General features: G+C 51.2%; 1 protein-coding gene across 2 annotated transcripts in view; it reads right to left on the bottom strand.

Moving 5' to 3' along the window:
• Positions 1-1,826: 1,826 nt before the first annotated feature.
• Positions 1,827-23,527, bottom strand: part of LOC108292626 (splicing factor SWAP) — a 91,677-nt gene continuing 69,976 nt past the window's right edge. For both annotated transcript variants that reach the window (XM_017513600.2, XM_017513602.2), the window contains exons 14-18: positions 22,838-23,103; positions 14,111-14,236; positions 3,909-4,082; positions 2,755-2,827; positions 1,827-2,138 (exon numbers count right to left, since the gene is read on the bottom strand). In XM_017513600.2, the coding sequence (XP_017369089.1) occupies positions 2,073-2,138; positions 2,755-2,827; positions 3,909-4,082; positions 14,111-14,236; positions 22,838-23,103 (705 nt within the window). In that variant the 3' untranslated portion in view covers positions 1,827-2,072. The remainder of the gene's footprint in view (positions 2,139-2,754; positions 2,828-3,908; positions 4,083-14,110; positions 14,237-22,837; positions 23,104-23,527) is intronic.

Genomic DNA, 23,527 nt, shown 5'->3' with positions numbered 1-23,527 from the left:
AAAAAAAAAAAAAAAAAAAAAAAAAAAAAAAAAAAAAAAAAAAAAAAAAAGGACTACATACAAAAATTTTTCCATGTAAAAAAAAGTCAAAACAGAAATGACGCATTGGGACAAACATTTACAAAATAATACCAGAGGGCCAAGTCCTTTAGTATGTAGAGAGTGGTTATGATTGAAAAAGAGCTCCAAAGCAATAAATAGGCACGGACGTGATGAGCTCACAAAGCACCGTCAAGGCATTTGTAAACAGAAACTGCGCCATTCCACACATCACTCCAGAACGCAATGGACAGCAAGACCTTCCCATCCTGATTTAGCAGGGATGAACATGTTTGCAGATGCTGCACCAGGAGGATGTGGGCAGTATCCGCCCGAGGACGGTCACACCTGCCCGGGGACAGTCACACCCGCCTGTCACACCCGCCCGAGGTCGGTCACACCTGCCCGGGGACGGTCACACCTGCCCGGGGACAGTCACACCTGCCTGGGGACAGTCACACCTGCCTGTCACACCCGCCCGAGGACGGTCACGACTGCCTGTCACACCCGCCCGAGGACGGTCACACCTGCCTGTCACACTCGCCCGAGGTCGGTCACACCTGCCCGAGGATGGTCACACCTGCCTGTCACACTCGCCCGAGGTCGGTCACACCTGCCTGTCACACCTGCCTGAGGATGGTCACACCTGCCCGTCACACCCGCCCGAGGATGGTCACACCTGCCTGTCACACCTGCCTGAGGACGGTCACACCCACCTGAGGACGGTCACACCTGCCCATCACACCTGCCCGTCACACCCACCCGAGGACAGTCACACCTGCCCGAGGACGCTCACATCTGCCCGAGGACGGTCACACCTGCCTGAGGACGCTCACGTCTGCCCGAGGACGGTCACACCTGCCTGAGGATGGTCACCACAGCATGGCCTGGGCAGCGAAGGCCACCTGCGACCCGGAGCAGCCACTGGGGAGCCCCGAGCTGAACCGCAGTGCGCAGCAGCGGGAGGAACCATGTGTATCAGGTGCAGGTGGTGGTGGGCTGGAGGTTGGCTGTGCAGGGTGCAGGCCACACGGCTTTGCCCTCTGCCTCATCCAGGGCCTGTGGCATTTCTGAGTGGCTGCGGGCAGCTGAGGGGCCTGCGTCTCTTTGCATGCCTAGCCCCACCCACCTGCCCCACCCACACTGGCCTTGGCGGGCAGGTAGTGTCTGGGCTCCAAGCGCCATAAGGAGGAGAAAACGTAATTCTATTTCCGGGTTTTGGTAAATGGGCAGAACTGAAAATGGAGGAACTTGGCCTGGGCACAGCAGGGGTTTAAGGCCAGAGAGCTTCTCTCCTGTGGGGACAGAAGTGTCACTGTGATCTGATGGCACACAGGTGGCCAGTCCTTGTTTCTGGTGTAAGGACCTTGAGCCCCAACTCAAGCTGGCTGGACCTCCCCGCAGTGGAGTCCAGGGCACCTGTGCGTCAGGAAAGGTGAGAGGGGTAAGCGCCGGCGCTGGAGGCAACAGGTGGAGCTCGGTGCGGTGACACCGGCGAGGCGGGGCCAGGCGGCTCCATGCTCTGTGCCACTGCGGCAGGGGGGCCGGTCCAGCAGCTGCAGCCTGGGTGCCGGTGGGAACACACCCTTGGGGAGCTGGCGGCCTGGGACGGGTGTGGTGACCTCGGGGCTGCTGTGGGAGGAGCGTGGGGGCAGAGGACAGGGAGACCCAGGGCCGCCCCCAGTCCCTGCCAGCCTCCGCGACCACACACATGTATCACAGACAACAAACCGTCAAACAGACCCAGAAGCCGACGAAGGAGAGAAGGAAGAAACCACACCAGGGTCTAGCTAGAAAAGGTGTTTTCCTCCTTTTATTTCATAATACATTTTCACAGAAACATGATATATTTACAAATATACAGGTAAGAGACTGCTGGTCAGAAATCTTAAAACTGAAAATATCATCAAAAATTAATTTACAAAACCCACCAAGGGTCCACGGAGGCGGCCAGGTGGATGGTGTCGCCAGCGTCTGCGTGAGCCTGCCCAGAAGCCCACGCAGCGTCCCAGCTCTGCCTCCCCGGCCCTGTCTCAGGAGGCGCTGGTTTGCAGGTTTTTGGAAGCTGCAAGCATCGCTCTGACTTTGGCCATGAGATCCTGTGCAAGGCAAGACACAGAGGAGAACCCATGAAGACTCGGCCAGGCAACCGTGTGGTGAAGAAATTTATGAATGAGTTGGTGGTAAAAACCAAAGTCATTGTTTTTTTTGAGGTGGAGTCTTGCTCTTGTTGCCCAGGCTGGAGTGCAGTGGCGCGATCTCGGCTCACCGCAACCTCTGCCTCCCGGGTTCAAGCGATTCTCCTGCCTCAGCCTCCCAAGTAGCTGGGACTACAGGCATGTACCACCATGCCCGGCTAATTTTGTAATTTTAGTAGAGATGGGGTTTCACTATGCTGGTCAGGCTGGTCTCGAACTCCCGACCTCAGGTGATCCGCCTGCCTCGGCCTCCCAAAGTGTTGGGAGTACAGGTGTGAGCCGCTGCGCCCGGCCGACAGTGCTTCTTGCACCTCGGGGGCGATGGAGGAGCCTGGACGTGCACGGTGCAGGCCACATGGCTTTGCCCTCTGCCTGGCCCAGGGCCTGTGGCATTTTGCCCAAGATCCCTGTCCCGTGCCAGCGTTGATGACAGGAGGGACAGGGAACGAAAATTAGCAGAAGAGAAACGAGGCCCCTTGACGAAAGGCTGGGAGCGGGAGAGGGCCCGCGCACTGACCTGAGTGATTTTGCTCTGCACGGAAGAGACGATTGCTGAAGAGATCTGGGCTTCTTTTTCCTGAGAGACTCCCCTAATGGAGGGAGAGAGCAGAGCTTACCGCCGCGTGAAGACGCTGAGCCAGGCCACCGAACAGCACACCCACCTCTGAAGCCCCGCTCTAGAACCGCGAGATGGGAGTGAGGCGTCCGTGTGGTGCACCAGCACCCGCCCCACCCGTGCTCAGGGCCTCCTGCACGGATGTACGTGTTATCACTCTAGTCTCAGAGACGGTCTCTGTCACGCAGGCTGATGTGCAGTGGTGCCGCCATGGCTCACTGCAGCCTCCAGCTCCTGGCTCAAGCCATCCTCTTGCCTTAGCCTCCCGAGTAGCTGGGGTTACAGATGCGCGCCACCTATTCTGTAGAGACAGGGTCCTGCCATATTGCCCAGCCTGGTCTCAAGCTCCTGCCTTGGCCTCCCAAAGTGCGGGATTACAGGCGTGAGCCACAGCGCGCAGCCCGACTGACACTAAAGGTGGCACCTCTTAGAGACCCTGACCCACCTCGAATGAGCCGAGGCCTCTGCCACATCAGTGGGACAGTCGCGCCATCACTCCCTGACTCACATTTACAGACGCCACCCTCTCTGCTCCCTTGAGTGTGGGTGCCTGGGCAGTGGAGGGTGTCTGACTTGGAGTCATTAACACCTACCCCGGGACTGGGACGCAGGTGTCTGTGCTGCTGCCCAGGTGAGAGCCCCGGCCCCGGCCACCGCAGCCTGGCGACCTGCTGACAGAGCTCTGGGTCTAGTGGTCACTGCAGAGCCCAGTGTGGCAGGTCCGCTCAGTCCCTCAGGACCACATCGGGGGTCTGCAGCTGGGGCCCATCCCACCTGTACTGGTGAGCATCAGGCTGACAGCTGGGCTGCCTCGGGCGGGACTGAGCCACTCCTGGGCTCTGCAAGCGGGTGTCTCTAACGCAAGACCCAGTCCTCTGAGCGCACCTGGATTCTGAGAAGCCATATCTGAGGCAACCTCCTTGCTACAGGGGGTGGGGTTTGGCTTCGTAGCTGGTGCTCCCAGGACACAGGCAAGAACTCAGGGAGGAAGGAATTGTCTGGCCGGCCGTCTCTTGCCCGTTCCCAGGGAGAGCTGCTTGGGGTCTGGGGGTTACCTGGAGCGCTCCTGGCTGGAGCCCCGACTCTCCACAGGGGAGACGCTGGCCGAGTGAGCCGAGGGGGCTGCAGGCCGGGGAACTGCCTGCTTGCTGGGTGACGCCGACTGAGACCTGGCCTTGGACTTGGTCTGTGACCTCGACCGCCTCTTCTTCTTCTTCTCGTGGGGACTTCTGAAAGGAGAGCGCGTCTGTGAGAGATGGGCCTTGGGTTTAGAGGCACAGGGCACCAAGGGAGAAGCTCGGGTCTGAGCCAGTCTTTGGGTAAGAGGTGGTCAAGGCACAGTTCTGGGATGGAGCCCCTCCTCTGAAAGCGATTTATTTCATTCCTCTGAAAGCGACTTATTTCACTTAACTGAGGAGTGACGGATGCAGCAAATCAATCCAGGGGTTTAACAAAAGCCACCCAGGACACCAAGACGCCTGGTCTCCTGGAAGCAGTTTCGCCCCAGGTTAGGACCTCAAGTAAAACACTGGTGGTATTTAAAATGCAACCGGCACTTTATTTGCGTTTAAAATACCTAAGATAAGGAACCAAGGCAGTTCACCGTGCTTTGCCACTTATGTTACATCAATAAACATTTCTAAAAAGATACAGGAAATTATGAGAGTAGTGGTCCATCCAAGTCTAGCATTGCTTTTTCTAGAAAAGACAGGGCCTCAGTCTGCTGCCCAGGCTGGGGGGCAGTGGTGCTCACAGCTCACTGCAGCCTTCACCTTCCGGCCTCAAGCAACTCCTGCCTCAGCCTCCAGACGGCTGGGACTAGAGGGTGCAGCTTCTAGTGCCGCGTCTTCCTTTGAGAAGGGGTTTCACTCTGCTGTCCGGGCCAGGCTGGCGCTTCTTTCTGGCCCGCCAGCTGCCTGTGGCTTGGTGATACCGCTCAGCCTCCGGGCAGTGGAACCTGCTCTGGGGGCGGCAGCTCAGCTCTGACCTCCGTCCGCTTGCCCCCACCAGAGCCTGCATCACCAAACTGACAATCCCACACCAGGAATGCGTCCCAGACCATCCTCCTCTCCTGCCTGGACGGGCCCACCCTTCAGCTTCCGCCCTGTCTAGCTCCATTCCACACCCCAGCCACGTGGGCGTCTTGGCCACTCCCCTAAAAACACAAGGAGAGTAAAGGCAGACAGGCCTGAGCCCTCCCCGGGAGGCCCTGAGGTGCCCTACCTGGCATCTTCTTTCAGAATTCATCTGCAACACACTGCAGCCTGCGCTTCCAGCCCTGAGGACAGCTCCCTTGAGAGTCTTGCACGGGTCATTTGCATCATTCATTTCTCCGGTCTGCTGTCTCCTTCCTTCCCTCTTTTAGCCTCACTACCCAGGTGGGACCGAACTGCCCAGTGTGCCAGCCTGAAGGGGGAACCGTGGTTCCTGGCTGGTGTCTGACTCTCTCTCCTGGGGTTCTATCTGCACAGCTGGCAAGCATCTGGCCTGGCTTATGATTCTGCGTGCCACGAATCCCCTTGCCAGCCTGGCCTCCTCTGTCTTCCAGGAGACCCCCGGGCCTGTGCACACGCCCACTTACCCCAAGCCCTGCCCCTCATCAGGGCCTCCTGACTTGACACATTTCTTTTGTGGCCTCCCTGAGATCTGAAACGTCCCTGCTTAATGGCTGGGCTGTGCTCAGAGTGTGGGGTGCAGACCCATGGAGGGGCTGGGTGCTCTGCCCATCTCTAGGACCCCAGTAGTGCCTGGCTCTGCAGCACTTAGACAAAGCTGTGGGTGCCAGGGGCCATGGTATGCCCTGTAGGGACAGCCCTGATATGCAGAGTGGGGCTGGGCATTTCTGTCCGGGCTTCCTCGTGCTGTTCTGGGCATGAGCAGACTGCTGGTACCAATGAACTGACCTGAAGCAGCAGTGCCAGGCCTGGGGTGCCCTTGCCCAGCTCCACTTAAACAAGGAGGGACCTGCCAGGGGCGGTGCTCACTGGCAGCGCAAATCCAGCTGCTAGAGAAGCTGTCCCTGGTGAGCTGGGCCCTGGCAGATGACCTGGCATCTTCCGGAAGCCCACCTGATGTGCCCAGTGAGGACAGTGGTATAAATGGAGGTGCGGTTCTTACTGCTCAATACACAAATGTGGAACCTGCACATGAGACTGATTTTCCTAAACTGCAAAACGACTTGTGAAATTTTTCTCTATAAACGTGTGCTAAGATTTCAAAGGAAGCAGCAAGTAAATAAAACGTATACCAGCATGTGACGTGTGTCCAAAATGGCTTCCTCCCAAATTCAGCTGAGCTTATGGGCTGCATAATGAATCAAAGGCAGGTGCTAATCCTTAACTGTAAATTGGTTCAATTCTGCTATAATCTGATCTAAACCCTTGCTGAAGAAACGGAGTAACTCATTCATTTTTTTTTTTTTTTTTGAGACGGAGTTTTGCTCTTGTTACCCAGGCTGGAGTGCAATGGTGCGATCTTGGCTCACCACAACCTCCGCCTCCTGGGTTCAGGCAATTCTCCTGCCTCAGCCTCCTGAGTAGCTGGGATTACAGGCACGTGCCACCATGCCCAGCTAATTTTTTGTATTTTTAGTAGAGACGGGGTTTCACCATGTTGACCAGGATGGTCTCGATCTCTTGACCTCATGATCCACCTGCTTTGGCCTCCCAAAGTGCTGGGATTACAGGCTTGAGCCACCGCGCCCGGCCAACTCATTCATTTGTTAAGGAACCGAGGTGCCGCCGTCCATCTGGTGAAACGCGGTATTCAGTGTTTTCGCTGAGCGTGGCAAGTGCGCACACCCTGACACTCGGCCCCATCCACGCAGGAGTGTCTTCATTCCAGAAAGTTCCTCGATGCCATTCAACTTGGTCTGTACCCTTTTCCACCCTCAGCGGGCCCCACTGCTGATTTCTAGTGCGCCGCCTGAAGCTCTATGTGAACGAGCCCCACACTGTGTTTGTATTTGTTGGTTTGGCTTCCTGGTTTTTTGGGACAGTTTCCCTGTTGTCCAAGCTGGAGTGCAGGGGCACAATCCCTGCTCACGGTAGCCTTGACCTCCCAGGGTCCAACAATCCTCTCGCCTCAGCCTCCTGAGTAGCTGGGACGACAGGCAGACACCACCACATTTGGCTAATCTAAAATTTTTTGTTTTTTTTTTTTAAGTAGAGATGGGGGTCTCTGCAAAACAAAACAAAACAAAAAAACAAAAAAACAAGGCCTGGGAGTCTCAGGCTCAAGCAGTCTTCCCACCTTGGCCTCCCAAAGTGCTGGATCACAGGTGTGAACCACCACGCCTGGCCTGTGGCGAGCTGCTTTTGCTCAGCAAAGCATGTCTGAGGTCCCTCCACGAGGCTGGTGACCCTGGTTTGTTTCTTTGACTGAGAATAGTATTACATGACAGGCTGCTTCCATCGTTTGTTGATTCATTTCTCCTGTTAAGAGACATTTGATTGATTCCATTTTCGGCAATTATGAATCTAAGTGTTTCTGGTCAAGTGCTGACTTTACAGAGTTGTTCACATCTAGGAACAGGCCAGCTGCGTCAGGGAGAAGGTATGTACTTAACTTCACAGTGAGCTGTAAGAGCCCCAACGCTGGGCCGTGCCCACTCCCCAGAGCCTATCCCAGCTCACTGGTTTCATGTGCTCCTCCCTGGCTGTGAGAGCCCCAACGCTGGGCCCGTGCCCACTATCCCCAGAGTCTGTCCCGGCTCACTGGTTTCATGTGCTCCTCCCCGGCTGTGAGAGCCCCAACGCTGGGCCGTGCCCACTCCCCAGAGCCTGTCCCAGCTCACTGGTTTCATGTGCTCCTCCCCAGCTGAGGACTCATGCTGGGCCACCTCTTTTCATGTGCTGTGGCTATTTCAGTGCATCCTTTTGTGAAGCCGGCTGGGCTGGTGTCATCTGCCCCCTTCTTAATTGGGTCCCGTGTCTTTTTGGTCCTGACTCGGGCTCTTGTCGGAGATATGTACTGTGAAGCCTGCGGCCTGCCTATTCATCTTCTTAACTATGCCTTTGAGATAAGTTTTTAAACTTCAGTGAAGTCTAATTTATTTTTTCCTCTTATCAGAGAGTTTTCTACATCTTAAGGAATCTTGGCCACCCTCAAATTCATGAACATATTCTGTTTTCTTCAAAAAGCTTCATGGTTCTAGTTTTTATTTTCAGATCTCTGATCCACCCTGAATTAAATTTTGCATATGGTGTGCGGTGCACTTTTTCCCCATTCCGATATCCAGCTGTTCATGCAAGTTTTGCTGAAGACTTTCCTGGTTGGGTGCTGTGGCTCACGCCTGCAGTCAGGGTACTTTGGGAGGCTGAGGGAAGAGGGCTGCTGGAGCTCAGGAGTTCAACATCAGCCTGGACAACATAGCGAGACCCCGTCTCTACAAATAATAAAAAAAAATTAGCCGGGCATGGTGGTGTGTGCCTGTGGTCCCAGCTATTTGGGAGGCTGAGGCGGAGGATCCCTTGAGCCCAGGAGGTGGAGGCTGCAGTGAGCCATGCTGAGCTGACATCAGACCACCGCTGCAGTCCAGCTTGGGCAATAGAGAAAAACAAAAAAGCCTCTCCTTTCTCTTTTTCCTCACTGAATGGCTGTGGCTGTGGCCCCCTGCCCTGCAGGTGTGTCTCCTTCCTGTACTTCCTGTTCCATCCCACTGCTCCGTCGTGTCTTCATGCCGACACCACGCTGCCGTGCTTACCGTGGCCTTCTCTAAGTCCTGAAAGCCTGCTCTTTATCAAGGAGGTTTCGGCTCTCCCAGGTCATCTGCATTTCCACACACACTTTGAAGCTTCAGTGTGCCAATTCCACAAATGCCCGTGGGAGCTCTGCGTGGGACTGCACCGGATCTCTAGATCAACTTGCACGGCACAGACATCCGAGTCACACTGACTCACTAATATTTTGTGAAGTATTTTTGTATCTATGTTCTTGAGAGTCCTGGTCTGTGAATACACACACATGCCCACAGTGCTGGTCTGTGAACACACACACATGCACACACACACAGTACTGGTCTGTGAACACATGCACACACGCACACAGTACTGGTCTGTGAACACACACGTGTGCACATACACATTTCTGGTCTGTGAACATACATGCACGCACACACAGTACTGGTCTGTGAACACATGCACACACGGTACTGGTCTGTGAACACACGTGTATGCACACGCAGTACTGCTCTGTGAACACACACATGCACGTGCACACAGTACTGGTCTGTGAACACACGTGCACGCGCACACAGTACTGGTCTGTGAACACACGTGCACGCACACACAGTACTGGTCTGTGAACACGCGTGCACGGGCACAGGGTACTGGTCTGTGAACACACATACATGTGCACACGGTACTGGTCTGTGAAAACACACGTGCTCATGCATATACCTTCCCCCAAACACAGAGTCCTTATCTGGCTTAGGTGTGAGAGTTATGATGAACTAAAGAGTTGGGGAGTGTTTCCTCCTCTATTTTCTTTAAAGAGTATCTCTTCTTTCTTGATTTTCAGAATTCACTGGTGAAGCCATCTGGGCTTGGAGTTTGGTGGAAGTTTTCTTTTTTTTTGAGACAGAGTCTCACTGTCACCCAGGCTGGAGTGCAGTGGCGCGATCTTGGCTAACTGCAGCCTCCGCCTCCCAGGTTCACAAGTAATTCTCCTGCCTCAGCCTCCCAAGTAGCTAGCATTATAGGCGTGTGTCACTGCACCCGACTAATTATTGTATTTTGAGTAGAGAGGGGCTTTCACCACATTGGCCAGGCTGTTCTCAAGCTCCTGACCTCAGGTGATCCGCCTGCCTCGGCCTCCCAAAGTGCTGGGATTACAGGCATGAGCCACTGTGCCCAGCCAGGTCTTGCTTGTTAATCCACTCTACAATCACTGCTTTTAACTAGTTTAGCCTTCTTACCTTTAATGTAATTATTTTACAGATGGTTTTCAGTCCACAATCTTCTTATTTTTTATTTGTGCTATTTGTTCTCTTTTCTGCTGTTTCATGAATTTAAGAAAGCATCTAGAATACTACTTTATATCTTCTATTGGCTTTTTAGCTACATTTGCTTTGAGTGGTTGCTCTATGAAATTATGTTATGCATCCTTCAGTTAGCAAAGTCGACCTTGAGAACATTTCACGTGTAATGAAAGATCTTTACTCCAACATTAAATTCCCATTCACTCTCTCAGCAGAGTTGTCCATGTGGCAAGAGTAGTGATGAGTACTAGAAACTCAACGGGAAAAACCTGTAATAATCATTCCTGGTATTTGCTGCAGTGAGATAGCCGGGCATGTTGTTGAAGTGCGTGACCGCAGACTTGGTCAGTACTTGTGTAAAGAGCCCAGGATGTGAACTCCGAGGCTCACGTGCTGCACTCAGCCATCCACGCAGCTACGGCTGTCGGTGTCCGCCACTGCGCCTGGCTGAAAAACACCTTCATGACCTACTCAAAATAACTTTCATGAATGTTGTTTTATGTATTTCCACACTGTACCAAATTTTACTCCTAAAAATTCCTCAATATGTCCACATCTGGATTTCTAAATATTCACTAAAAGGAACCAGAGGTCCTTGAAGAAATGGCAGATTCCAGGGCTGCAGCAGGGAAAACTCCTGGTAAGCCTGGAGTATCTTGTACTAAAAGCAGAAGCGCAAAGAACAATGGAGGTGTGGAAAGAACAGACTGGCTCCAAAGGGATCCCACTGGCCAACTGGAGACAACGTCACCATCTAACAGAATAATAACGGCAATGGATTATCGCACAACAAATCAAAAACCAAAACCAAAAACGGTCCTGAGTCCATGGTGTGATTTAAATAAAGGGGCAGGGCCTTCAGCTAATAAACAGAAGCAAGACTAGAGGGAGAAAGTCACTGCTTTGCAATCAGCAGTGTTAAGAACTGATTCAGGCCGGGGTCATCAAGGGATGCTGAGGCCGATGAGAAGAGCTGCTGGGAGCAGGAGAGCCACACTGCCCCAGAGTCACCTCCTGGGTTCCTCGCTGGTGAGGAGAGGAAGGGGCAGATGCAACCTTAACCAAGTGATCAAGCTCAGCATCACGAATGATGGCACGAACGGACGCTTCTGTCTCCTGATCTGTGACGCAATGGGAAGCTACGCATGGTGGCCCACGTGGCATTCCAACACGGCCAAAACATTCACCTTGAACCCAGCCACGGGGACACAGCGAGACAAAGCCTGACTGTGGGGCCATCTACAGTAGAGCTGGCCTGGGATTTTCAGGAATGCTAAGGTCATGAAACACCGCACGAAGGAGGGAGGGAGGGGAGTGAATGGGGTGGGAAAGAGCAAGATACGCAAAGTGAATGTGGCAAAATGTCAGCTCTTGCGGAACTGAGCTACGGATTTTACGCATATGGGTGTTTATCGTACAATTTGTTTTTAAAGATAGGGTCTCACTCTGTTGCCCAGGTGAGGGGTGCAGTGGGTATTCACAGGCCCGACCACAGCCCACACTACGGCCTCCAGCTCCTGAGCACAAGTGATCCTCCTATCTTGGCCTCTGAGTGCTGGGATTATTGATGTGAGCCACTGAGCCTGGCCCATTGTACTATTTAAAAAACTTTCCTGTAAGTTAAAAGAATTTAACTTAGTCAGTGAAAGAATCAGGCAATAATCAGTTTGTAGAAATGGCCCTTCAGGGCCAGGCACGGTGGCTCATGCCAGCACTTTGGGATCGCTTGAGCTCAGGGTTTTGAGACCATCCCAGGCAACATAGCAAAGCCCTGTCTCTACTAAAAATACAAAAAATTAGTCGGGTGTGACTCCACGTGCCTGTAGTCCCAGCTACACAGGAGGCTGTGGTGTGAGGATCAGTTGAACTCAGGAGGTCAGGGCTGCAGTGAGCTGAGAGCTTGTCACTGCCCTCCAGCCTGGGCAATGGGAGTGAGACCCTATTTCAAATAAAAATAAAAAAGAAAAAAAGAATCCTCCAAATCTGGGTAGTGGGCATTTCCCCTGGTTTGGTCTGGTGCCGTCAGAGTATTAAAGTGACAACGGCCTGGTAGTTGAGTTACGTGCACTGCAGCGCAGCAAGGCATGTACGCCCACTCCAAGGCAGGGACACAGCCTGACTAGGATTAACATCATGACTGCTAATAAAACATATTCTGTGACGGCATGGTGGCTCACGCCTACCATCCAAGCACTTTTGGAAGTGGAGCAGGTTGATCACCTGAGGCCAGGAGCTTGAGAGCAGCCTGGGCAACTTAGTGAGACCCAGTCTCGACAAAAAAAATCTAAAAATCGGCCAGGCATGGTTCAGTGCCTGTGGTCCCAGCAACTTGGGAGGCTGAGGTGAGAGGATGGTTTGAGCGTAGGAGGTGGAGGCCGCAGTGAGCTGTGATTATGCCACTGCACTCCAGCCTGGGAAACAGAGAGAGAACCTGGCTCAAAAAAACACCCCTCAAAGAAAACCAAACCAAATGAAACCCAACCCAACCCAACCCAACCCATATTCTAGATTTACAGACTAACTGGGTTTATGATGAAGACTACAAAACTGACCAGCAATTGTACACGTTCACCTACTGAGTTCCTAGTGAATCACTGCCCACCACTCGCAGAGTTAGGTTTGTAGGCTGAGCTCTGTCTAGGTAGCTCAGCACTCAGCACTGCCGGGAGTCTCACCCTTCACTTCTCTCGTGTGACCTGTGAGCGCCTGGTGAGAATGCCCGCAGGCCACGCGAGTCTGACGTCTGAGTGCGCTGGCTGGCTGACAGGATGCTGCTCCTTCCAGATATAGTCACTATCTGCTCCCAGGAGGTCTCTCTTAAAGCACAGATTAATTTGAAGGCAAAGCAGGGGCTCTTCCGTTGAGATATAAGGAATTAATTTCTGACCATGCCCTTCACATATACCAGAGGTGACGGTGAATTTCTGATGTGTTTAATTACGTGTTTAAGGGATGGATTCTAACATTTTAATTTTCATCAGACTGTATTAGTGTAGACATGAATGCTCAGTGTGGGATCCTAAGGAAGAAAATGTAGTTAATAAACAGCGAGTTGTACATGAAACATTTGCTAGTATCTATCTGCTTTACAGCTCCTTTGCTGATTTTTCTGTTTTAAGAAAAGAGATCACATCTTGTCAACAGAGGGAACTGTTGACAATTGCAGCAGGGTCTTCTGGCCCAGGGTGCTGTGGGGGACCTGCTTTGGCTCTGCCTAGCACATACCTTGTGGCTGGGCAGTGTGGGTGATGGTTGGGGCCATCTGTCCCAGGAGCAGGAAGGTCCCAGAGTGTGGCTGACCCTGGCAATGCAGGGCTCGTCCTCTGGAAGGCTCTGGGACCCCAAGTGTCCTGATCCCCACGCACTTAGCAGCACTGTGTTGGGAAACCCCAGGCTACGATGTGCAATACCCCATCCTTCCGTGTGGCTCCAGACCCAGACACCGTCTACCCACCCAGCCAGGAGGCCGCACGAATTCCACGTGGGGACAGGAAATGAGAGTTCCTCGCGCTGGGGAGAGTGGAAACACACAGCTGCCCCACGCCAGGCACTGGGGGGACATCAGTGGGTGAGGACCGGAGGTGGTGCTCATGAGATGGGCGGGGCCGATAGGACGGATGGTGGATGTATTTCCTGAAGTGAGAGGTGAGCCTGAGGTACCCTGCGCTGTCACAGGCCCTGCCAGGCACCACGCTGGGGCTTCCACTGGACAAATGTGAATGCCAGCCTCTCTTCCTCCCCTCTCCAACCAAGACAGGTTCTCCTAGTGGTCAAGAGGTAAGGGATGGATGCTCCCTGCCCTGTAGGCCCCAACAGGACTCTGTGGCCTCTCCTGGGAGCTCCAGCCTGGGCCATGGTCACAGTCACACAGCACACAGGCAACCACAGTGACCGTCCTAGAGACCAGGAGGCTTCAGGACCAGAAGGTTGCTTTCTCCTTCTGTTTGTGCCTTCTCGTCCTCTCTGCCAGCAGGTGGAGGGGCAGCAGCTGTGTGTGGACCCAGCCGAGGTACTGGCGCAGTGGAAAGCTGGACAGCGGCCAGGCCGTGCAGAGCCCCTGTGGGCATGCAGGTGTGACCCTGTCCACCAGGCACAGGAGCTCAGCATGACCAAGTGTCAACAGTGATGGCAATGCCACGGGGAGTTGGGGGGGACTCGGCACCTCCCTCAGGTCATCCACAGCTCTGCTCACAAACACACACCGGACCTTCGGACGCCCCTTCCGCCCAGGGAACCCTGGCCTGCATCTGGTACCGGCACGCATGCCCAGTGGCCTACCTGGAGCGGGTCCGCTTCCTGCTGGCTCCGGGGCTGCTGCTCACGCGGTAGGCAGTGGGCACACTCCTCTCTTCCCTCCGCCTCTCAGGGGAGTGGGCTCTCCTCCGAGGGGACCGGGAGCGGGACCTGGACAGAGGAGGAGGCAGCATTCAGCTCTGTAGCCTGGCTGGCTGTGAACCACTTCCCACTGCCCTGGCAGACTGAGCCCTGTCTGCAGAGCCTGAGGGTGCTCCGAAGTGGTGCCTGTGCAGACCCCGAGGCTTCAGAGGACCCCTGCCAAGCTTTGCTACTCTACTGACAACCGGAACCCCGACTCCCATTTTAGAGGCAGAGATGGTCTCTCCTGTTCCACACACTTATCACACCAAGGATCAACTTTTAGCCAATACACAATTGACTTGAGGCTGGAGCTACGTGCTGCTGCTTCAAATGGTCACTGGCAACCAATTCCCCACGAGCCACAGCCGGTTACGCGACTTATGACCACCTCAGGCTGGTTTCTCTTCCTTCCTCCTGCCCTGGCCCATTTTATCTCCCTATAAACTTCAGCTCATCGATGCCTCTACCTACATTAGGTAAGAAAAGGCAGTCAAATTCCAGTGAATCCTGTCTACCTGTCTGAACAGCGGCAATGAGAAACTAAACAGTAATGAAGCTAGAGGCCTACCTGGAAATTTCTCTTGTTCACACTGATCTTACAGCCTCTCAGCACAGGTCATCAGGAACAGGCTGTGGGGCCCTGGCATGAAGCCTGAAACCTTCAGTCCAACTCAGAAACACCAGTCTCACGACAGTTTCAGCTAACTTAAGTTTATGAGATTTCACCGATGCAAAGCCACCCATTAACACTGATTCCTCCTCCTCACGTGCCCGGAAAGGGCGCGTCCCTCTCCTGTGGTGACATAATCCACACATACGGCCATGAAGACTGAAACCTGCACCCCTTCAGGGGTGACACGCCTTCGTGGAGGCCCCTGAGCCATGAGTTTGGGGCTTTCATTTTGGTTCTTTGCTCACTCAGTAAAGCCACTGTTTGGGGAAGACTTGCAGTGGGCACACATCTGGAAAAAAACACCATTTATTTCTGTTTTGTTTCTATGACAACTCATTCAAAAACAATATAAAGAAGAGCGCTTTGATTTTGCCATTTGAAAAACGTCGACACTGAATCATTTTCATGACAAGAAACTGCAAACGCCACAGGCTGTGCTTCTGCAGATCAGCTGGGGATCACTGAGCTCCCAGCGTCCCAGAAAGCCAGGAGTGGCTGCCCTTTAACTAACGGCTTTGATTTTTTTCCGGACCTTTCCTAAGATTTACAGAACAGATGATAAGGGGAGATCAGTTAGACACCTTGATGTTTTACCAGGTTTTCCCTCAGAAGAACGCGCAGAGTCAGATCTGGTGGCAGCTGAGGCTGCCTGGTAACTTCCTGGCTTGGCTGCCGCTGTCACGGGACACGCTGCTCTGACAGGGCTCTGCACACAGCGTCCCTGGGGAGGCTGTGGCTCTGTGACATGGAGGCACATCCAGAATAAAAGGCGCTGGGCTAGGTGCTACCACGACTCTGAAAAAAGCTCTGCTTATTCAAAGCTACAGAAGCGACAGAGCTAGGCTTAGAATTCTACAGGAAACTCAATCATCAGGAAAAACAAGTTAGTTTTTAAGACCTGCAAATTTGTAACTGAAATACAATAGATTTTGTAGCAGCTATTAGTAACGGGCTTCTTTAAAGGGAAGTGGCTGTTGCCAGCAGATTTTCATGTGATCTGGGGAAAATGTCCATCTCAGAATTAGGGGCTACATACCAATTAGACAATTCTTTAAGTTTTACTTGAGTTAAAGAAGTTTTAATGTTTTTTATTCTGTTAATTAAGCTTCTCATATTGATACCACAACACAGTGCAAGAAACAGGAATTCCATTTTATAAGCAAATAATCTGTATCATGTGACCGGAGGCCTTCTTAAAGATGAAGTGGTCTGCGTTAGACACTTTCAAGCATAATGTGATTCATAGTTTTTTTTCGTAAAAAAGCATAATGGTTTGCTTTCAAATAAAGACATAATGAGACTTTTCTCAATGATGAAACTCTAGAAATCTTATCTGAATGACAGTGGTCACATCTATAAATAGCCTCTTTCTCCAGCATTTAACCATTTCATCTACTCCACTTCCTCCATTCACCTCCCCAGCCCTAGCCTTTCAGCCACGGAATCATCTGTGCAGATGACTCAGCAGCAAAGGTCTGGCTCTGGCACAGCTGAACTACCAGCAGGCTCCCGAAGCCGAATTTTTCTCAAGTTTAAACTGTGGATCTGACTTCAGGTGCGATTCCTCCTGTGTCCGGAGCCCGGTGACAGCTGCCACAGCTCCTCCTTCCTGTACTGCTCAGTGCAGACACCCTCTGGTCTCATCTGTGTTTGGCTACAATTCACTTTGATTCACTTTGCAAGGGATGGAACGGTGGTCCTCACCTCAGCGACCAACACTACCGCTCGGGGAACTGTAAACATCTGTTTTCCCCTTTAAGGAGCAGGATTAGGAGACAAGTCATCGCTTTCACTGATTTGCTATGCAGTTTATCATGGGAAAAAAGGATGGTGGGGAGTCTCAACTTTCAACCTAAAGTAGAATCCCAACGTCCCTTCTGAACGCTAAACAAGACTCCTTAGGAAAGTCTTCCGAATCCCCAGTCTCCCCCACCAGCCGCAAGTACTTAGGGACTAATTTCTACAAAGAAATATATTTTTATCATACAGAACTATCTAGAACTCCCACAAACCCAGGGTAGCTATGAATATGCATTTAGATACCTAAATGAACACAAGAGACCATCTTAGCAAAAGTTTTAAAAATAAACTTAGTTTCAAGCTTAAACTTATTAAAATTTAATTTTCGGTAGTAAATGAACTGTATGAGTACTTCTTCCTTCCATTAAGATAAAGAACCAGATGCGATATAAAAATACAAATGAAAATAGAAAACAAGCCAATAAGAGTCTTTTGCTTTAATTTTTTTTTTGTTTTTTTTTGAGACAGAGTCTTGCTCTGTTGCCCAGGCTGGAGTGCAGCGGCGTGATCTCAGCTCACTGCAACCTCCGCTTCCTGGGTTCAAGTGGCTCAGCCTGCCAAGTAGCTGGGATTACAGGCACATGCCACCATGCCTGGCTGATTTTTCTATTTTTAGTAGAGATGGGGTTTCACCATGTTGGCCAGACTAGTCTTAACTCCTGACCTCAGGTGATCCACTGGCCTCGGCCTCCCAAAGTGCTGGGATTATAGGCGTGAGCCACTATGCCTGGCCTCAATGTTGAGTTAAAAGACACTAAATACTACCTTGTCATAATCAGTGTACTTTCTGAGAAGTGACACAGTGATTTTCCAAAACTAAAGATTTTTTCCATGACTCATTTACCACTGGAGATCCAGAGTCACCTGTAACTTGGACATACTGAATCAATGGGGCTTCAACCACAGTAACAGTGCAGACATTACATCGATGTTCACTGCGTTATAAGAAGGCGTTCTAGTCTCAACTTTCTGTATTTCACATAGAACTTTCGTAATTTAGTATATCAAACAAGATGCATTCCATGTAGCATCCTGCCACAATTAGAAATACTAACAACTGCAGTATTCCACTGTGGGCTGGCAGCAGTCATTAAAAATGATCAATCAGGTCTGTTCAGGCCCAGGTGACACGTCCAATCCATTCTGAGTGGAGGCTGCATTTTTAAAAAAAAAATATTTTTGGAGGCTGCATTTTTTAACAGTGTATTCTATCTGATGACAAAAGCATTAGCACTTTCAATATTTTGGTGAAAATTTAGTTATCTTTTATACTCCAATAATTTATATTACTGAGGAGACCACCATCCCCTCCCATTTACAACTTGCATTTTAGAGCCACTTGGATCCCTGGAAATGATTATTGCTGGCAGAGCTCGGATGGAGGAGGTATATTTGCAGCCAGTTTAGAAAAATGCAATCCTACTCAATAAAACATGCATTCCCCGTTCCCAGAAGAGCAGAGGTAGAATTCCACAAAAAAGGTCACGGTGAGAAACCACCAGCTTATTATTATTTTTCGTAGAGAATATGTTGATTAGGCTAGATTGGAACTCCTGGGCTCAAGGGACCCTCCTCTGCCTCTGCCTCCCAAGCAGCTGGGGCTTCACTAGCTTGTTGAACTGACGTCCTCGGGCTCCGGAGCCCACGACACCAGTGGCCTCTGCACCCAGCTATGCCCTTGGCCCTGCGGAGGGGAACCACTGCCAGGGGCCAGCACCCATGGCAGAACTTGCTAGACAATCCCACACCTGGAAGATTTTGTTTGATAATATTCTTTTCATTTTATAATAAAGTTGGACTTTGCCTTCACATTTTGAATAAGTTGCAAAATCAAATGCTTTTTAATCAGTTATTTATAATTAACTATCTTCTCAGCCATTGAGATTAATGAAAAATTCGACTGTTCTGAAAACATTTTACTCTGTTGTAAAATATTTTAAATGTAGGTCGAATTAAAATTGGTAGCCTACCATCACAGTAGAAACCATGCTCAGATAATTTTCACCTTAATTTTCTCTTTTAACTGAAAGTCACAAACTAATGAGTAGGATTTTGCTTCTTGGACTTGTCAGCACTGAATAAATCTATTCCAAAATCAGTCATTCCAATAATATGTAAAATGACTTTTTCTACTATAGACTAGTCAACAGAATCCAAGTGGTAGTGAAGCCTTTCAGTTCTGAGTAATGATCTGGGAAAAGCTGACGGCCACATCACCTTTCCTTACACACAAATGGACAGAACCCCCGGAAGGATCAGGCATCTGCATCTGCTGCATTCACAAAAACTCCCCACGGTAAAGCTGAGCTAATTTCTTACACCAAAGAAACACCGTGAACAGCCCTTACAATGATCGGTCCCCAAGGCTTGGGATTTAGGAAGGAATTATACTTTTTGTTTGAGCCTATAGAAAAGGAAAATTGGGAAGAATTTTACTGAACATAGTTCCTAGGAGGGCTTGTTTATGCCTATCTTCAGCTATGTAATAAGAAACATTTTCAAAAGAGAAATTTTTAATTTTAATCTTCATTTGATTGCATTTAGAGGCAGGGTCTCGCTGTCACCCAGGATGGAGTACATCACAGCTCACTGTACTGACCAATCCTCCCGCCTCAGACTTTGCATGCGCTCAGGAGCTCGAAGTACACACTGCCACGCCTGGCTAATTTAAAAAAAATTTTGTAAAAAAAAAAAAATATATATATATATATATATATATATATATATTTTTTTTTTTTGTTGTTGTTGTTGACATAGGGTTTCACTATGTTGCCAAAGCTAGTCTTGAACTCCTGGCCTCAAAATAATCCTTTCATCTTGGCGTCCCAAAGCACTGGGATTACAAATGTGAGCCATCGTGCCTGGCTTCAAATGAGAATTTTTTAAAAAGCTTTGATATAATAATACCAGTTCCTGGGAGCTTTTAAAAACTGAAGATATGTTAGCAAAACCATTCATTGGATTACAAAATGGCAAGGGTTTCCGTGTCTGTGTGTTTAAGGGTATGAAGTGATGAAACGTTTGAAACACAGAAATGCACAGTGAAGGATCAAACTGATTTATCATGGGGTCAAATTCAATTTTACTGCAGAGAAGTGAGTATAAATGCTTGCCAAACCTTAAGTGTTGGCCAGGGTAGAAATGAGGAAAGCACGCTGGGCGTGGTGGCTCCCGCCTGTAATCCCAGCACTTTGGGAGGCCAAGATGGGTGGATCACCTGAGGTCAGGAGTTGGAGACCAGCCTGGCCAACACGGTGAAACCCTGTCTCTACTAAAAATACAAAATTAGCTGACGCTGAGGCAGGAGAATCGCTTGAACCCGGGAAGCAGAGGTTGCAGTGAGCCAGGATCACACCACTGCACTCCAGCCTGGGCAACAAGAGCAGAAACTCCGCCCCCCACCCCCCCCCACACACAAAGCATATTGTTTTCAGGATATATTCAGAAAGGCAAATGTGTAAAATTATACTTAAAAAGCCCATAAAGCGCCCAAGGCATGTGTATTTTTCCTATGGAAACATAAGAGCTAACATGGATTCTAGAAGAAAAACTAGATGGGCACAGTCATAGCTGCGCTAGAGAAACTGAGGCGAGGAGAGCCAGCCAACGTTCAGTGACAAACCCAAGGCCTAACGGGGCCCTGAAAGCAGGGCGAGCGGTGCAACCTCCTGAGGCCGGACGCTGCTTTGTTTCCAAACACTTGTTCTCACCAGGAAGTATTCTGTGACTCTGAAATGTTTTCATGTTTTTAATTCCTGCTGCCAGAGATGTTAACCTGCTTTCTGAAAAACGGACGCATCAAGAAGGCCTTTGGTTTAATAGTGACTTCGGAGGGAGGCAGGAGAGAGGAAACACTGCACCGGTGCTGCGCTCTGCACACACGCTCACGCACTGGCGCCGCACTCCACACACGCTCACTCTGCACACACGCTCACTCTGCACACACTCTGCACACACGCTCACTCTGCACACACGCCCACTCACCGGCGCCGCACTCCACACACGCTCACTCTGCACACACTGCACACATGCTCACTCTGCACACACGCTCACTCTTCACACACGCCCACTCACCGACGCCGCACTCCACACACACGCTCACTCTGCACACACGCTCACTGCACACACGCTCACTCACTGGCGCCACACTCCACACACACTGCACACACGCTTACTCACCTGCGCCACACTCCACACACAGTCACTCTGCACACACACTCACTCACTGGCGCCGCACTCCATACACGCTCACTCTGCACACACGCTCACTCTGCACACACGCTCACTCACTGGCGCCACACTCCATACACGCTCACTCTGCACACACGCTCACTCACTCGCGCTGCACTCCACACACGCTCACTCTGCACACACTGCACACACGCTCACTCTGCACACACTCTCACTGGTGTCGCACTCCACACACACACACTGCACACAATCACTCTGCACACACGCTCACTCACCGGTGCCGCACTCCACACACGCTCACTCTGCACACACTGCACACACACTCACTGGTGCCGCACGCCACACACTGCACACGCTCATGCACTGGCGCCGCACTCCACACACGCTCACTCTGCACACATGCTCATGCAATGGCGCTGCACTCTACTCTGCACACACACGCACTGGCGCCACACTCCACACACACTCCACACACACTCACTCTGCACACACGCTCACGCACTGGCGCCGCACTCCACACACGCTCACTCTGCACACACGCTCACGCACTGGCGCCGCACTCCACACACACTCCACACACACTCTGCACACACGCTCACGCACTGGCGCCGCACTCCACACACGCTCACTCTGCACATACGCTCATGCACTGGCCACACTCCACACACGCTCACTCTGCACACATGCTCACACACTAGTGCCGCAATCCACACACACTCCACACACACTCACTCTGCACACACGCTCACTCACTGGCACCACACTCACACACTGCACACACTCACACTCATTGGCGCCGCACTCCTCACTCTGCACACACGCTCACTCTGCACACATGCTCACCAGTGCCATACTCTGCACACACTATGCACACATGCTCACTCTGCACACACGCTCACTCATTGGTGCCACACTCCTCACACTCTGCACACATGCTCACTGCACACACTCACTCTGCACACACGCTCACTCACCAGTGCCGTACTCTGCACACATGCTCACTCTGCACACACGCTCACTGGTGCCACACTCCTCACACTCTGCACACATGCTAACTCTGCACACACTCACTCTGCACGCACACACGCTCACTCACTGGTGCCGCACTCTGCACACATGCTCACTGGTGCCACACTCTGCACACATGCTCACTCACTGGGGCCGCACTCTGCACACTGCACACATGATCACTCATTGGCGCCCCACTCCACACACTGCACACATGCTCAACAGCGTCACAGTCTGCACACACTCGTGGGTGCTCTGCAGAGAATCCAAACCCAGACATTTTAGAGAAATTAGCATGGGAAACTTCACTCATACAAATAAAACAAAAGACTCCCCAGCCCACCACCCCGTGAATCTTTCATACAATCAGCAAATTGTGCTCGGCTTGCTTCCAGCAGCCGTTAAAATGCAAATAAATCAATTTTTAAAAACCTGGCAGTAGTTGATGGGCTCCGAAAAGTTAGGTAGAGGCCGGGCACGGTGGCTCACGCCTGTACTCCTAGCACTCCGGGAGGTTGAGAGGCCAAGGCAGGCGGATCACCTGAGGTCAGGAGTTCGTAAGCGCCTGGCCAACGTGGTGAAAGCCGCCTCTACTAAAAATACAAAAATTAGCTGGGTGTGGTGGTGGGCGCCTGTGATCCTAGCTGCTCAGAAGGCTGAGGCAGGAGAATTGCTTGAACCTGGGTAGCGGAGGTTGCGGTGAGCCAAGATCACACCACTGCACTCCAGCCTGGGCAACAAGAACAAAACTCTGACCGAAAAAAAGGAACAAAACAAACAAAATCTGAAAAAGATCTTACTTGGCCTGGCAGGGCACACAGATGCATGCACGTGTACACACGGGTCTGCTTAATAAAGGCAGCACTGATTTTCAACTTTCTACCTAGCGCTACTGAGCATCCGGTGAAGGACACAGGGGTCACCAGGGCACCAGAGGTGCTGCCCTGCACACCTACCTCGACCGCCGCACTGTCCGATAGGCACTGGGAAGAGAATGCTTTGCTTTTGAGTGCGACCTAGACCTGGACTTGGATGACGAATGGTACTTGGGAGAACGTGATCTTGTTCGAGATCTTTTTTTGTGCTTTTTCTTTTTCTTTTCTTTCTCTTCTTCTCTCGGTGGATCTTTGCTTTTGCTCGAAGGCCTATCAGGTGGTTTAACTTCTAAAGGAGGCAGAGGTCTGCCTCCAGTCAGTAGAGGGCAGGGTGTAGCGCTGGTTTCCTGAGAATGCAAGGAAAATCTGGGTATTAACAGGGAAAACAGGGTATTTAAAAGGATGTCTATTTATAAAATTTCAACTTTGGGCCCCTCCACCAACAAACACAGCAACCATCCCTCAGAAAGAATTGTCTCCTCCTGCGGCCATCCAGAGTGGCCTCCTTGTCACCTCCCAGGATGCAAAAGGAGAGAGTGGACCGTCTGGTCCCCACGCCTTTCCACAGGCAGCACTCCCTTCCCAGCCACCAGGTTCTGGTCCGCAGAGCCAGAAAGAGGAGCACAGCATTAGAGATGCTATGTTGGAAGCAAATACATTCCTTTTGAATAGTCTGAACTATCAGAGAGATTCTTCAAACCTCCAATATTAGGTTGTTAAATGAATCTCTGTACTACTCTGACAACAATTTTTTTTTTTTTTTTTTTTTTT

The sequence above is a fragment of the Cebus imitator genome, unplaced genomic scaffold (genome assembly GCF_001604975.1).
Source record: "Cebus imitator isolate Cc_AM_T3 unplaced genomic scaffold, Cebus_imitator-1.0 Scaffold497, whole genome shotgun sequence".
NCBI lineage: Eukaryota > Metazoa > Chordata > Mammalia > Primates > Cebidae > Cebus > Cebus imitator.
Note: the sequence above shows the minus strand (reverse complement) of the source record. Positions and strands in the feature narration are given on the sequence as shown.